Raw genomic sequence first — 15,657 nt, forward strand, 5'->3', positions numbered from 1 at the left:
ACCCGTGGGTGGGGAAGATCCCCTGGAGGAGGAAATGGCAACGCACCCCAGTATTCTTGCTTGGGAAATTCCATGGACAGAGGAGCATGGGCTATATATAGTCCCTGGGGTTACGAAAGAGTCGGCAGGATTCGGGGTCCACCTGCTTTTATCCAAACTGAAGTTACCATCCTCCACACTAAGTTGGGGCAAGGGGGGCGGGGTGGGTCTTAGTTTCTGAGAAGCGTATCAGATTGCTCTGCACACCCTGCCTCATCACTTGGCCTTTCCTTTGTTTCTGTATTCCCTCATTTCCTTGATGGGTAACTGTCTGAGCCTGCCCTTTGGGACTCAAAGAAGGTCTAAGAAGCTGAAGCCTTTTTCTTACGAACAAGAAATGAGGGGATACAGAAAGACCGTACCTGGGAGGGCCATAGGATCCAGCTCAGTTTCAGCAGCTCAGTCATGTCCGACTCTTTGCTACCCCATGGACTGTAGCCCACCAGGCTCCTCTGCCCATGGGATTTTCCAGGTCAGAATACTGGAGTGGGTTGCTATTTCCTTTTCTATGGGATCTTCCTGACCCAGGAATCCAGGAACCCAACCTGCTTCTCCTGCACTGGCAGGCGGATTCTTTACCACTGAGCCACCTGGGAAGCTCACACCAGTTTGAATAGTACCCATAATGAAAACAAGAACTGCCTTCTTTTCCCAAACATCCCATCAAAAATCGTATAAAGAAGTGATATTAACTTAGACTGGCAACTCAAATCAGTAAATCTAAGAGAACATACACCCGATGCAAATAGGGAAAAAACAAGTAAACAAAGCTGTGTACTCTAAGTTTCACCTTAAGTCTGGAGAGAGATCTGTGGGTGAAAAAAATAGTAACAGGGAGGAGCATTGTTCAGTCTCTATATTTAAACCTTTTATTTTGGATGCTCAAGGGCTTCACCAGTGACATGACAGTTCTTTCCTAAATTTCAGCAATGATTATAATTTCCCAAACTGGGTGTCATAAAACTATATATTTGGTATATAAATTGGTATTTGGTTTACCCACATACCAATTTTGTTTGTTTGTTTATTGTGGTAAAAAAAAATGTAACATAAAATTTTCCATTTTAACCATTTTTAACTGTGTGGTGCAGTAATGGTAACTCTATGTACCTTGTTATGCAACAGGTCTCCAGAACTTTTTCATCTTGCAAAACTGAAATTTTATATCCATTGAACAACTCCTATTTTCCCCTTTTCTCTGCCCCCTGACAACCACCATCCTATTTTCTAAGAGTTTGACTATAAATAAAATAATAATTAAAAAAAATCTTTATTACAAATTTTTGGCTGCATTGTGCAGCTTGCAGGATCTTAGTTCCTCAATCAGGGATCAAACTCATGCCCCCTGCAGAGGAAGGGAGGAGTCCTAACTACTGGACCACCAGAGAATTCCCCTAAAGTAGTTTTTGCTTTTAATATTTATGTATTTATACGGCTGTGTTGGGTCTTAGTTGTGGCATGTGGGATCTCTGATCTTCACTGAGGCATGCAAACTCTTAGCTGTGGTATGTGGGAACTACTTCACTGACCAGGGATTGAACCTGGCCCCCTGTGTTGGGAATGAGGAGCCTTAGCCACTGAACCATTAGGGAAGTCTCCACTAAGGTAATTTTAAAACCAAAACACCTCAAGACTGAATTTTCTGGAAAACACACTCTTGAAATACTGTCAAAGGATAGTATGGTTTCACAATAAGACTTTGATCTTCTTTCATGTGTTATTAAGAATGTGTCAAGGGGACAAGGTGTAATACACTTAGAGGCATATGAAAATATAGTAGATATTAGATCTAAATATTTCCTTTGTTTTATCTGATTACCTAGGTTTTGTTTAGTCACCTAGGTTAACTTTACAGCAAATTAATATATTGTATAATCGGGAGCAAGTTAAACTCAGCAACTATAATATATAATGTACAGTTGTCCTTCAGAATTAGCAAGATATGAATGAAGGTGACATAATACTGCTTGTCGTTCAGGAGCGGTATTTCTGGACTGAATGGCTGCTTTAGAATTCTCTCTAGAAGAAAAGCGGTCTAGTAGTTTGGCCCAATTGACAAATGTATCTCTAAAGAGAAGAGCTGCATCTGGCCTGAAGACCTTCTTCATTAAGAACATCTTGCTTCTGCTTCTCAAACTATAATTTGTTCACTAATTTATCATCAGATATTTGAAAAGTGTTAGTTGCTCTCTCGTTTCTGACTCTACGTGATGTCATTGACTGCAGCCCACCAGGCTCCCCTGCCCATGAAATTCTTCAGGCAAGAATACTGGAGTGGATAGCCATTCCCTTCTCCAGGGGTTCTTCCCAATTCATGGATCGAACCTGGGTCCCCCACACTGCAGGCAGATTCTTTACCATCTGAGCCACCAGGGAAGCCCCTCATCAGATATGTATTAAGTGCCTATAGATCCATGGCACTGTGCTAAGTTCTGGGGAAATAGTAATGAGTAAATTCAACATAAAGTTGCTCTTTTTATCGTAATTTTGCCCCCTCTCCCTGCCACAAAGACTTTACTAGAGAAAAAAATATATACTGAGGAGCTAACAAGAGTATTCTGATCCTTTGTCAGCCACTCATTTTTCCACTCAACAAACAAGCTGTTACGGTCTGATTTTGTGCTCCCTCAAATGCCTATGTTGAAACCCCTAAGCTCCAAGGTAATGGTTTGGAGACAGGGTCTTTAGGAGGTAATGAGGGTAAGATGAGGTACCCTAATGATGGGATTAGTACCCTTATAAGACACACCAGAATGCTCGATCACTTGCTCCCTCTCTATGCCATGTGAGGGCACAGTGGGAATGTGACTGTCTGTAAGCCAGGAAGAGAGCCCTTACCAGAAACTAAACTCTAAAGATCCTTGATGATAGAATTTCTGTCTCCAGAATTGTGAGAAAATGAATTTCTGCTTAAGCCGCACAGTGTGTGGTGTTATGATGTGACAGCCCTAGCAAATTAACACATGTGTATTAAGCTGAAGGACTGATGCTGAGGCTCTAATACTGTGGACACTGATTCGAAGAACCGACACATCAGAAAAGACCCTGATGATGGGAAAGATTGAAGGCAGGAGGAGAAGGGGACGACAGAGGACGAGACGGTTGGATGGCATCACCGACTCGATGGACATGAGTTTGAGAAATCTCTGGGAAATGGTGAAGGACAGGGAAGCCTGGTGTGCTGCAGGCCATGGGGTTGCAAAGAGTCAGACATGACTGAGCGACTGAACAAGGACTACTGAGCTTATAGTAAGGCCCTGTGACTGTAACCCTCACCCTTAAGGAACTCCCAATCTCATGAGTATCAGAAATATAAACAAAGGAATACAATATGGTAGCTGTAGCAATTGGAGGTGTGGTCTAGAGATAGTGTGGTCTAGTGATATAAAGGGTGGTGTGATCGACTCTGCTTGGATGGCTCAAAGAAGACGTCTTCTCAGAGAAATTACGAAATTTATTACAAGTGGAGGTAAGGTGCCATTACCAGGTTGCTCTGGAGTGTGTACATTATGCCACCACCACCACAATGCGCCAGTTCCTCCACATCTTCTCTGCATGGGGGACCATCAGTTGAGAAATTTTAATAGACCGATTCACAAAATATTTACTGAGAGCTTACATTGTATCAGACATTGCGTTAGGATGGAAAACATCATTATAGAGTTCAAATGAATGTTTTTAATGACTATATTTGCACATGTTTTATATCTGGGCTTTATTATTTATTTCTCTTGATTCTTAGTTCAGTTCAGTTCAGTCTCTCAGTCAAGTCTGACTCTTTGTGACCCCAAGGACTGCAGCACGCCAGGCCTCCCTGTCCATATTTCTGTTATTGCGTACTTATTGTTATGGGCTGAATGTTTGTGGCCCCAGTGAAATGGAGTATTTCCTGCCATATCGATAAACAAGGATGTCACAGCCACCAGCGATTCCAAATGTGAATTTCTGAGCCTGAAGGAGTCCAGGAAAAACAATGTCTGCTATCTGGCAGCCATCAGCCACTCCCCACGGTTAGCACTGGCCCCAGATTGCTGAGATGCATATAAAAGGAATGATTTCAGTAAGACCAGACTCTTGCATCTTTCTATACACAGAAAAATGCTAAATTCCTTAACTTGAAATATCTGATTTTCCTTAATTAACTGTAACCTTTTGATATTCAGACCACCTGCCCCATGTTGCAAACTTCTATGTAACCTGACTCCCCCACCCCCAACAGTTCTCTCAGGGTCACTTGAGATCCTATCTCTGGGGTTTGAAGTCCTAAAAATTCCCACCAAATAAAACAACACTCAACTTCTAGGTTGTGACTATTTTTTTAGTCTGCACTCCGAAAATTCGTGTTGCAGTCCTAACCCTGCCTGTGATGGTACTTGATCTTCCCAGCCTCCAGAACTGTAAGAAATAGATGTCTGTTATTTAAGCCACCCAGCCTATATGGTTAGTGGCTTCCCTGGTGGCTCAGATGGTAAAGAATCAGCCTGTAATGTAGGAGGCCTGGGTTCGATCCCTGGGTCGGGAAGATCCCCTGGAGAAGGAAATGGCAACCCACTCTGGTATTCTTGCCTGGAGAATTCCAAGGGCAGAGAAGCCTGATGGGCTACAGTCCATGGGGTCTTAAAAGAGTCAGACACAACTAAAGTGACTTAGCGCACACGCGCACACACACACACACACACACACACACACATACACATATACCTGATGGGCTACACAATCCATGGGGTCTCAAGAGTCAGACACAACTAAAGTGACTTAGCACGCGTGCGCACGCACACACACATACACACACACCTGATGGGCTACAGTCCATGGGGTCTTAAAAGAGTCAGACACAACTAAAGTGACTTAGCATGCGTGCGCACGCACACACACATACACACACACCTGATGGGCTACAGTCCATGGGGTCTCAAAAGAGTCAGACACAACTAAAGTGACTTAGTGCACACGCACACACACACATACACATACACACACACACATACACATATACCTGATGGGCTGCACAATCCATGGGGTCTCAAAAGAGTCAGGCACAACTAAAGTGACTTAGCACACGCACACACACACACATACCCGATGGGCTACAGTCCATGGGGTCTCAAGAGTCAGACACAACTAAAGTGACTTAGCACGCGCACACACACACACACACATATTTTTTCCATTATGGTCTATTATAGGATATTGAATATAGTTCCCTGTGCTATACAGTCGGACCTTGTTGTTTTTCTATTTTATATATAATAGTTTGTATCTGTTGATCCCAAACTCCAAATATGCTTCCCCCACCTCATCTCCCCTTTGGCAAACTTAAGTTTGTTTTCTACATCTGTGAGTCTGTTTTCTAAATAAGTTCTTTTGTATTGTGTTTTAGATTTCACATAAGTGATAATCATATGGTATACGTGATATCAGGTATAAGTGATACCACATATAAGTGATATCATTTTTCTTTTTCTCCGATTTACTTCATTTAGTACGATAATCTCTAGGTTCATCCATGTTGCTGCAAATGGCATTCTTTCATTCATTTTTTAACAGCCTATGGTATTTTCTGATAGTCAGTTAAGCTGACCAAGACACTTATCTACTGAGGTATTCTTATAAACTAACTTACACTTCTGCTTAGTTTCATAAAGACTTAGCCAGATTACAGGGTTTTAATGTTTTTATCACTTTTATGAACTTTATGTGATAAAAACATTATGATTTTACATGTCTTTATATTATCAATAACTATGATAGTATAGACAGCAGAAATATCTACCGAGTACTTACCATGAGCCACTGTTTTGGATGTTGTCTTAAGATGCACGTTAAGATGTTGGTAAGTTAGTGCAGTCTACCTGCACTCAAATAATTTATATTCTGGAGATGGAACACACTCAAAAAAAAAAAAAAGAAAGAAAGAAAATAAACATATACACCAATTTCAAATTCTAACAGCAGTTAAGAAGAAACTATTGAAGGAGGAAACAGAACAGGCTCTATCTTGAAAGCAGGACTCCGTCTAGGGCCGGACTGTGGACTTTGAGCTGTATGCCCAGTATTTATGGAAACGACAAACCGACTGGAAAACCAGGCCCCTGGAAGGAAGAGCCTCAGGGCTCTCCGTTGCCTAAAAGAATACCCTAATTATCTGTGTAACCGAATAGAATCATATATTCTACTATGCTTATTGGGGTATGACCACAGGCCTATTGATAATTGTCCACTATTAACTACCTAGGCTTAAGGCATATGAATCACGGGTTAACTTTGATTGTATCTTTCTTTTTCCTTTGTTCAGACTAGTTTCAGGGAAACTTATACACTTAGGATATATAAGGTTTTCACAAAAAACTGCTCGGGATCCTTGGCTAAGAGGAGACTCTGCCTTGGGCCCACTGGTGTAATAAACTGCACTCCACTATCTGCATTGTTCTGAGTGAGTTTGTTTCCCAGAACATGTGGCTACCACACTATAATAGGATATAGACAAAAGAGGGAAATGACTTTGGCTAGAATTATGAGGAAAATCCTTTATGAGAAGATGACAATTGAGCTGGGAGTTTAATGACTGAAGGCAGCCGTGTCAAATCCTGGAAAGAGCTTTTCAAAGAGAAGGAATAGGAAGTGCTGATGTGCAGGAACCACTAATCCTGGTTTGCTTAATTAACTCGAAGACCAGCGTAGCTGAAATGTAGGGATTAAGGAAGTGAGTATAGATGAAATTGGAGAAATAGGCAGGGACCAGATCATGAGGGACTTTGGAAAGGGAATGGAAAGCCATTTAGATTTTATTCAAGTAACAGTGAGAAGCCCTTGGAGCATTTTTAGCTGTGGGTAGAGAGAGGGGCGTGATTAGATTTATGTTTTTGAAGATCTGTCTGTTCTTTGGATAATGGTCCAACCATGTAAGTGGAGAGAAGCTAATTATTTACTACAGGGATCCAGGAAAGATATAACAGTTTAGACTACAATTGTAATAATCATAGAGATGGTGAGAAATGGATAGATTTGAATACATTTTGATGACTTGCTGATGAATCCATCAGAATTTCAGACTTTCTAATTCTGTACATCTGGGGAGAGCCGAGAAAAGTGCTATTATACCGAGTAACCCAGGTGGTTCTGATGAATGTTTACCAGAAGTATACTGGGAAAATACAGTGTAAAGGACTGAGAATACACTTGGTGTTTCTTTCAATGAACAAGAAAAATGATTTTTTAAAAAATTAATTATTGTCATATGTTTGAGAAATGAACAGACTTTTCATTTGGTAAACTGATTCCAAATTTTGAGGAAAGTTAATGAAAAAAACTGCCATGGCAAAAATGAATATCACTTCATGTTTCTAAAAGACCAGTCTCATTTTGACTTGCCATCCCCTCTTTTTCAGATATTTTAAAAATCTTTGCCCTGTAGACCGCAGCTTCTCTTATCAACTTTTCTTGGCTAGTACCTCCGTGGTTGGCGTTATTATATACTAAAATCCAGTTCTTTTCTACTTGAAATCCCCCCTTTCCAATGTCTTGAAATTGTTGTTGTTGTTCAGTTGCTAAGGCCTGTCTGACTCTTTGCAACCCTGTGGACTGCAGCGCGCCAGCCTCTTGTGTCCTTCACCGTCTTCCAGAGTTTGCTCAGATTCATGTCTATTGAGTTGGTGGCGCTGTCTAACCATCTCATCCTCTACTGCCCCCTTCTCCTTTTGCCTCCAATCTTGTCCAGCTTCAGGGTCTTATCCAATGAGTTGACTCATCAGGTGGCCAAAGTATTGGAGCTTCAGCATCAGTCTCTCCAGTGAATTTTCAGGGTTGATTTCCTTTAGGATTGACTAGTTTGATCTCCTTGCTGTCCAAGGGGGTGGCCATGACTTGCTGGAGCAAATGAGATGAGTGGAAATGACCTGTGTAATACACTGTCCCGTCCCTTGTGGGGAGGGGTGGCTGGGGAGGCACATGGTGATATACAAGTACCATGAGATCAAAGCAAGCTGAATTCTGAGGCTGGAGAACTGCCAAGATTCAGTTCTTGCCAAGGTCAAGAACTGCCAAGGTCAGTAGACTTTGGGTGAAGACTGAGACTGGGGGTTCTTTGTAATCAAAGCATGGAAGCATGACCTAATCTATCTTGACCAATTTCTATTTCAACTTCATTGTGCCTTTCTTTTTGACTGCACCATGCAGGATCTTAGTTCCCTAACCAGGGATCAAATCCAAGTCCTCTGCAGTGGAAACAGAAGTCTTAACCACTGAACTGCCAGGGAAGTCCGCATTTTAAATGGCTGCTTTGGGACAATAATTTTCCCTCATCAAGACCCATGCATGGCCTTCTCTGAAGCCTGCAGAATTAAGATATCAGATGTTCTAAACATAAGGTAAAAACTTAATATTTCTTAGGTTTGGGATCTCAGACATAGGTGTGTCCCTCTGTCACAGTGAAAAGGAAAAAAGAGGAATGAGTTTTACTTTCTTTTCTTTCCCGAGAACAAAAAAGATAAGGAGAACAGTGAGCAGACTTGGTCACTCCTAGTTTTTACTTTAACTGTTCCTAATCTGTATAGTCTGTAACTAAATTTGCTTTGCTCAAAATTAACCTACTATGTAAATTACATCCTGCACCTATCACTCCCTAACTCTGCATGAGCTACATTCTGTGCCTATTATTAACTCTATGCTAATTACATCCTGTACCTGGTGCTTACCTTTACCACAGACCACCCTTTGTAGTTTTCTTTTTCCATTTCAGAAAAAAAGGCCATGGTACAATAAACCAGGACAAATGGACTCAATGACTGGGCTACCGGACTGCCAGGCCCAATTACCAGGCTACCTGACGCTAACTATGACTGTTCTGAAACAAAGCAAGAAGAATGCAAGATCTTTATTACTCTGAGCCCTAAGACTATGAGACCCAAGTTATATAAAGTCTCTCGGTTCCCCTAGCAGGGGATTGGAGATGGGGGAGTGGGGGAGGGCAAGTTCCTGAGGCACTAGCCTGCTGTTTTCCCCTCAGGCTGGCTGAGGATTGAAGCCATTCTATTTCCTCTAAACTCTGTTGCCATATTTTTTATTCAGCTTCAGTGTACAGACAAAGCCGATATTTTCACATTAACACCTCTATTTTACCTTATTTACTTCAATAACTATAACCTAAGTGATAAAGGTTAAGTCTTCCTAAACCATTCTGGGTTCCCAATCTTTCAGGATGTCACTCAGAAGACAGAGGTCATGCCCTTAAGACCTGTGTTCTGGCCTGTGCCTCTTGTGAAGAATCCAAAAAACTTTCCTGTGTTTTAGCATATTCTGAACTGGAGCTATGGCCACCCAAAGCTTAATGTGTATTTAGCAGGGAGGAGGATACACAACATTCATCTTCATCTGGCTTTTTAAATTTCAGTGGAGCCCCTTGGAAGCAGAACCAATAATAAATCCCATGGTGCTTAGCATTACTTTGACTTAAACCAGGGTTTCTCAACCTCACTACTACTGACATTTTGGGCAGGGAAATTCTTGTTGTGAGGGATTGTCCTGTGTATCGTGGAACTCTGAGTAGCATCCGTGGTCTTGACCCACATCCTGGGCAATAGCACATCCCCGTTATGACAACGCCAAATGCCTTTAGACGTTGTCAAATGTTCTGAGAGGCACAATTGCCTCTGACCAGGAACTACTGGCCTAAACGAAGGTGTATTTCTGTGATAGATATTGTTGAATGATGACAATTTAAAAATATCAGGTTTAAAAGCATGAAAAGGGTATTAAATGTAAAACATTATCAAGATTCCTTTCAAGAACAGACACAGTAGAGGGCTTTCCTGGTGGCTCAGTGGTAAAGAATCTGCTTGCCCATGCAGGAGACATAGGTTCAATCCCTGATCAAGGAAGATCCCACAAACAGTGGAACAACAAAACTCATGCGCAACTATTAAGCTTGTGCTCTAGAGCCCGTGCGCTAAAGGAAGCCACCACAATGAGAAGCAGCCTGTGCACTGCAACCAGACCCATGGACTGTAGCCCACCAGCCTCTTCTGTCCATGAGATTTTCCAGGCAAGAACACTGGAGTAGGTTGCCATTTCCTTCTCCAGAGAATCTTCCCAATCCAGGTCTCTTGCCCTGCAGGAGACTCTTTACCAACTGAGCTATCAGAGAAGCTCATAGAGTAGCTTGGCTCCCCATAACTAGAGAAAAGTCCTTGAAGCAAATGAAGACCCAGCATAACCAAAAAAAGAAAACATACACTGTAGATATTTTAATGAAAGCAATGGTCCTGCCATTCTTTATTTCTCACAATAATACATATTTACAGAAGAAAAAGAATTGTACATTTTAAATTCTGATCATTATACAGATTTTTTGCAGTTGAATAAAAGGATGACTCTCTTAGTGACCTTTAAAAGTAACTTCAATGCTAATCGAAGGTACTAATTATATGTTAAACACGTTTAATAACCGTTGTTAAGCTCACTTGAAAACACAAGACATTTAGCACCCAGTAAAAGTAATAAAGCATTATCATTTGAGCTAAGACCTTTTAAGAGATCTGACTTAGAAGTATCTTCATCATAGATGCACAGTCCAATTTCTCAACATACGTTTTAGAAACTTGGGAGAAAAAAAACGTTAAAGGAAAATCTCCATAGCTTTTTTAAGAATCATATGTGAATCAGTTTTTCCCTCAAAAGGCCTTGAAACATTGGCATCTTGAGGTGCTATTAAAAAAAAAAAAGAACAAGATTTTTGTTATTAATCAAAAGCTTCAAATACTGGTTTTCATTTTTTAAAACAATGTATTATAAATTTTTTTTTAATAAAAGGTTAAAGGCACAGTGAAACAATGACTAAGAGTTGCACTTCACTATTTTAGAACTCGAAATAATGCAAAAGACAAAATAATTTCGGCGGCCAGCACCTCATTTGTCCTGTAGGGGGCAAACTTCGGAAGATAGTGAAGGACAGGGAAGCCTGGAGAGCTGCACTCCACCGGGTGTCAGAGTCAGACCTAACCCAGCGGCTGAACAAGGGGGTAAATTCATCGTAAGAGGAACCAAGAGACAGGATGCAGAATTGCTGTACTGAGGTTTAACAGTGGCAGGTGACTTAAAGCTTTACTCACAATACAGTTTTTAAGTTTAGAAGTTTTTTCATGTTTTACAGATTTAAGGATACCTTTGTATTGCTCAGAATTAACCAAAATTTATTTTCTGGTTAGTAAGTACTAATACTCAGAAATATATTCTTTTATTTTTCAGGGACGAGATTTTTCAGTCTAATGATCATCTCCGGGAAGTTCCTCTCCTTTTGTCTTTGTTGCCCAATAGGTTTTGCTTTATTGGGTGACCCGTCCAAACTGCAGGAAGAGAGGTCGTGAAACCTCAAATCTGTTGTCAGTTGTTAGCAGCTGTGAAAAGCAAGCTTGAAGCCAGTATCTAAAACAGGAGGAAGTGACTTCCCTGGCGGTGGCTAAGACTCTGTGCTCTCAATGCAGAGGGCCCAGGTTTGATCCTTGGTCAGGGAACTAGATCCCATATTCTGCTACTAAGAGTTCAAATTTTGCAACTAGAGAGTCTGTGTGCTGCCGCTAAGACCCAGTTCAGCCAAATAAGTTAAAAGAAAAAGAGCAACAGGGAGGAAACAAGGCCTGTAGATTTCATCCAGGTTTATGCTTTTCTCATCATCTTGTTGTGGATGGCAGAACAGTAAACAAGGTTTTGAGGAAGTAATGGAAAATTTACCACAGAAAATTTAGGGGAACATGACTATGACTACATTTATACATAAGGAACAAAGAAGTTTATAAATAATTACAATAAAGAAACTAACTATAATAAAATAATGTTTTATCCTTAGGAGTTGAAATCACTAGTCTTTATAACTTCTTTGCTTGGATGGAAATATTCCATATCCAGACTTGTTAAAGAGCCAAATATGAAAAATGGAACCAGCAAAGGAGTGGTGGCAAGCACTAAGCATACAGTTACTTGAAGAACTAAAGACTAGGTGGAGGGTAGAAGGGAGACAGTATTGTAAATTACACCAATATATTCTGAATTTTGTTTTTTTTTGGCTGTGCCATGTGGCTTATGGGATTTGAGTTTCCCAAACAGGAATTGAACAAGGGTTCCTGGCAGTGGAAGCACAGAATCCTAAGCACTGGACCACCAGGGAATTGCCTGAAAACGCTGATATCGTACAACTTTATTTATTTATTTTTTAGTACAACTTTAAAAACTAGGAGATTGAGGAGAACAAATGAAAAACATTTTTAATTGTTCCAGCTATCATAACGGTGGTGGTTTATTAGTGCTGTTATTCTGAGACTGCTGCATTTGTAAGGCAGTTGAAGAAAACAAATAATTGTGGGATATTCCTATGTCCTTGAAAATCTGGACTCCCAGTACAGAAAAATAAAAGACACAAATGTAATAGAAAGGATTAGGCAAAAACCTTGCAGTACTTAATTTGATTTGGAAATATCAAAATAACTCATGAAGTGTTCTATCTTAGAGAAAAAAGGTATTCTTAGCTCTCTCCTAGAAACAATAACCAATCTAGCCACAACAAATCTGACAGTCCCAAATATGGTTTTGAAGCACTATTTCTCACTGAAAGGAACCAGGCTTCTTAAGAGAAATGGCCCATTCCAGATCTGGTGCAGAAAACATACAAGTTGAGCCTGGAATATTTTGTCACAGGAGACTACAAGGAAGTCATTAAAGACTGCTAGAGTAGTGTCGAAAGGACTCAGAGTCAACTTGATAAGGCTCCCGATGACCAAAAACAGGACAATTTGAGCTTTAATAGGGCAATAGTCAAAATGGATTAAAGTCCATCAAGTATGTTTGAATCCATGAGTTCACTACACTGAAAAAAGTGATGTACAGAAGATGATAGAAAACAAGTTTATAAGCCTGAAAATTGATAAATCAAGGAAAAGATTCAAGTATTTTTCTTTTCCTCTATGAACTTGACCACTGGTTAACCAAACAGTAGACAGGGGGAACATCTCTTTATATATAAAAATGTTCCAACTAATAAATGAAAAAGAAACGACAGAAACTCTAACCCACAACAAATCAGTGGATCTAGGCATATCCATTTCAGCTGACATCAGAAAAAGAGCGAACCAGACATTCTCTGCCCTCTGTTGAAATAATACACCATGATCTATATAGTCTGGTCAAAGGTTGAACCTGAGTCTGGTCAAACCTCTGGATCCATGTATCATATCCAGATGACAGAAGAACATGCTGAATTGAGCCATGAGTATGCTATTAACAAAATACAGATAGTTGGGTATGTATAAGACCAGGTTCTTCAACAGATAAATTTTAAGGGAAAGAAAGAAGGGGGAACCCATAGATTAAAAAGAGACATTAAGAGATATAGCTAACAAAGCAATTTTAAGTGAGTAAGATTAAAAGCTAGTATTGAGATACAGACTTGGGGATAAACTAAGAAATACAAGGAAGTGAGTACTGTTAAAATCAATGTAGTGGTTACTTCTGTGGGGCTGGGGAAGAGAGTTGTTAACTTTGACAGGACACACAGAGGACATCCAAAGTGACTGGCAGTTCCAAAAGACTGTTTCTTTACAATAATGAAATAAGCTATACATCTTCTATTTGGTTTTCAGTATTTGTTTAATTTTTCTAAAAGATAAAATAAAACAAAACAAACAAAAAATCAAAGCCCTTAGGATTTTCCACTAAAAATTATGGATGGGAATACTTCTACTGTAAATCTCAGCTGATGGTTCTTAAGAAGTTGCCTATATTATAGAAATTTTTCTAAATAATAAGCTACAAATATTTGAAAAATATAATATTAAATTCTAATATGTGCATAGTTATAAAAAGTCAAAGCACTAAGTATACATTCCTAACATGAAATTACAGTATTGTTACAGTATTATGTTATAGATTTGGTTAAATGATGGTTGTTGACTTGCAAAATTTTCCTTTCCTACTCCCATACAAGGTTATTGGTGTGATTCTATTAGTTGTTAGAACATGAGCACTGGAACAGATCTCACATTTCCTTGAGTATCCACACTTTGTTTCACTCTCCATAGAACAAAGATTAGTTATCTTGTCCAATCATAAGAGTAGTTATTAGTATGTAACATTACACACAACGTCATCCGATTTGCAAATAAAGATCCTTCACCCACATACTCAGCCTTATATTCTCTTTCATGTATTAATGGCAGATGGAGAATTTTTTGCTGTTAAGTGTCTAAGAAACTCAAGAACGTAAAACAGACCTAAGTCATCAGTGAAAGCAGTTTTAAAATGCGATACAACAATAGACATGGACGAACATATAATGTGTTGTACATTTTTCTGCCCATCAGACATTGACAGCTTTCCTACGATTTTTCAAGCAGCATCGTAAAAAAAAATGGTGCAATTGTACAGTTTCCTTCTCTTTTCTTTTAATACAGTTATGCAGTATTCGAGTGATTCACGTATTCCAGAAGTGACCGGTCTAAGACCCTTTGGATAAGAGCTTCCTCAATTATATTGAAATCCTACAGTAAAGAAAAAAAATTAGAAACATACAGTCAGACATGACAGTTTTCAGCAACTCGAGGATGAATGTTAAGACAATGCCTCAAAAAAAAAAAAAAAAAAAAAGACAATGCCTCACTTTGCCAAGTAAAGCCCTGAATTCAATCCCCAAGTTTCCATACACACACACAAAAAACTCATAGAACCCAGGACTTTTGCTTTGGGGCTTGTGCATTTTCTATTTCATTTTCACTATCAATTAACTAGCTATCATTATTAATAAAAGTCTTGATCTGGAATTCAAAGTTTTTTATCTGATCTAACTATAATAGTTTTTAGCCAGTATTACAAATCCGGGTCAGAGTGCTATGCTCTACATAAACATGTAATATGGAGTGAAGTTAAGACACTCCCATAGGATTCACCATTCCCAGTAGTACTACTGAATATCTAGTTCTGAAAAAAAAAAAACGTTGGAAACAAAACACTCTTTCTCCTTGCTTCCTTATGGTCAAAACTGAATTCAAAACTTTAGGTCAGCACATTTTGTAAATAAAACAAAAACTAAGAGTCCTATCTTCTGCAACCCGTCTCCTCTTCACCAATAAACTAAGAAAATAAAATCTTTATTGGAAGTTCACTCTAAAACATAAAAGCAAATAAATAAAACCCACAAGACAGTCATAAAACAGAGCAGAGCACAATATTTGGACTTAATGCCAGGTTGCTGTTCAGCAGGTAAGTCATGTCTGACTCTTTGCAACCCCATGGACGACAGCATGCCCGGCTTTCCTGTCCTTCACTATCTCCTGGAGTCTGCTCAAACTCATGTCCATTGAGTTGGTGATGCCATCCAACCATTTCATCCTCTGTTGCCCTTTCTCCTCCTGCCTTCCATCTTTCCCAGCATCAGGGTCTTTTTCAATGCCAGGTTGTTCTAAGTCAATTTATTAACCTTTGAGCATCAGATACTTCATAGCTAAGTAAGGATAATCATACAGTATGCATTTCACAGAAGTTGCTACCAGGAACGAAATGAGACAACTTGCATAAAATGCCTAGCACAGTACTTGGTAGTTGAGGAAACAAAAAAATCAAAACAAAGAACACTGTTTT

The 15,657-nt window shown here is 39.6% G+C and overlaps 1 protein-coding gene across 2 annotated transcripts in view; it reads right to left on the reverse strand.

Moving 5' to 3' along the window:
- Positions 1-10,276: 10,276 nt before the first annotated feature.
- Positions 10,277-15,657, reverse strand: part of RNF125 (ring finger protein 125) — a 47,972-nt gene continuing 42,591 nt past the window's right edge. For both annotated transcript variants that reach the window (XM_027525870.1, XM_027525869.1), the window contains one exon: positions 10,277-14,561. In XM_027525870.1, coding sequence (XP_027381671.1) covers positions 14,475-14,561 — 87 coding nt within the window. In that variant the 3' untranslated portion in view covers positions 10,277-14,474. The remainder of the gene's footprint in view (positions 14,562-15,657) is intronic.

Source organism: Bos indicus x Bos taurus, chromosome 24 (assembly GCF_003369695.1).
Source record: "Bos indicus x Bos taurus breed Angus x Brahman F1 hybrid chromosome 24, Bos_hybrid_MaternalHap_v2.0, whole genome shotgun sequence".
NCBI classification, from domain to species: domain Eukaryota; kingdom Metazoa; phylum Chordata; class Mammalia; order Artiodactyla; family Bovidae; genus Bos; species Bos indicus x Bos taurus.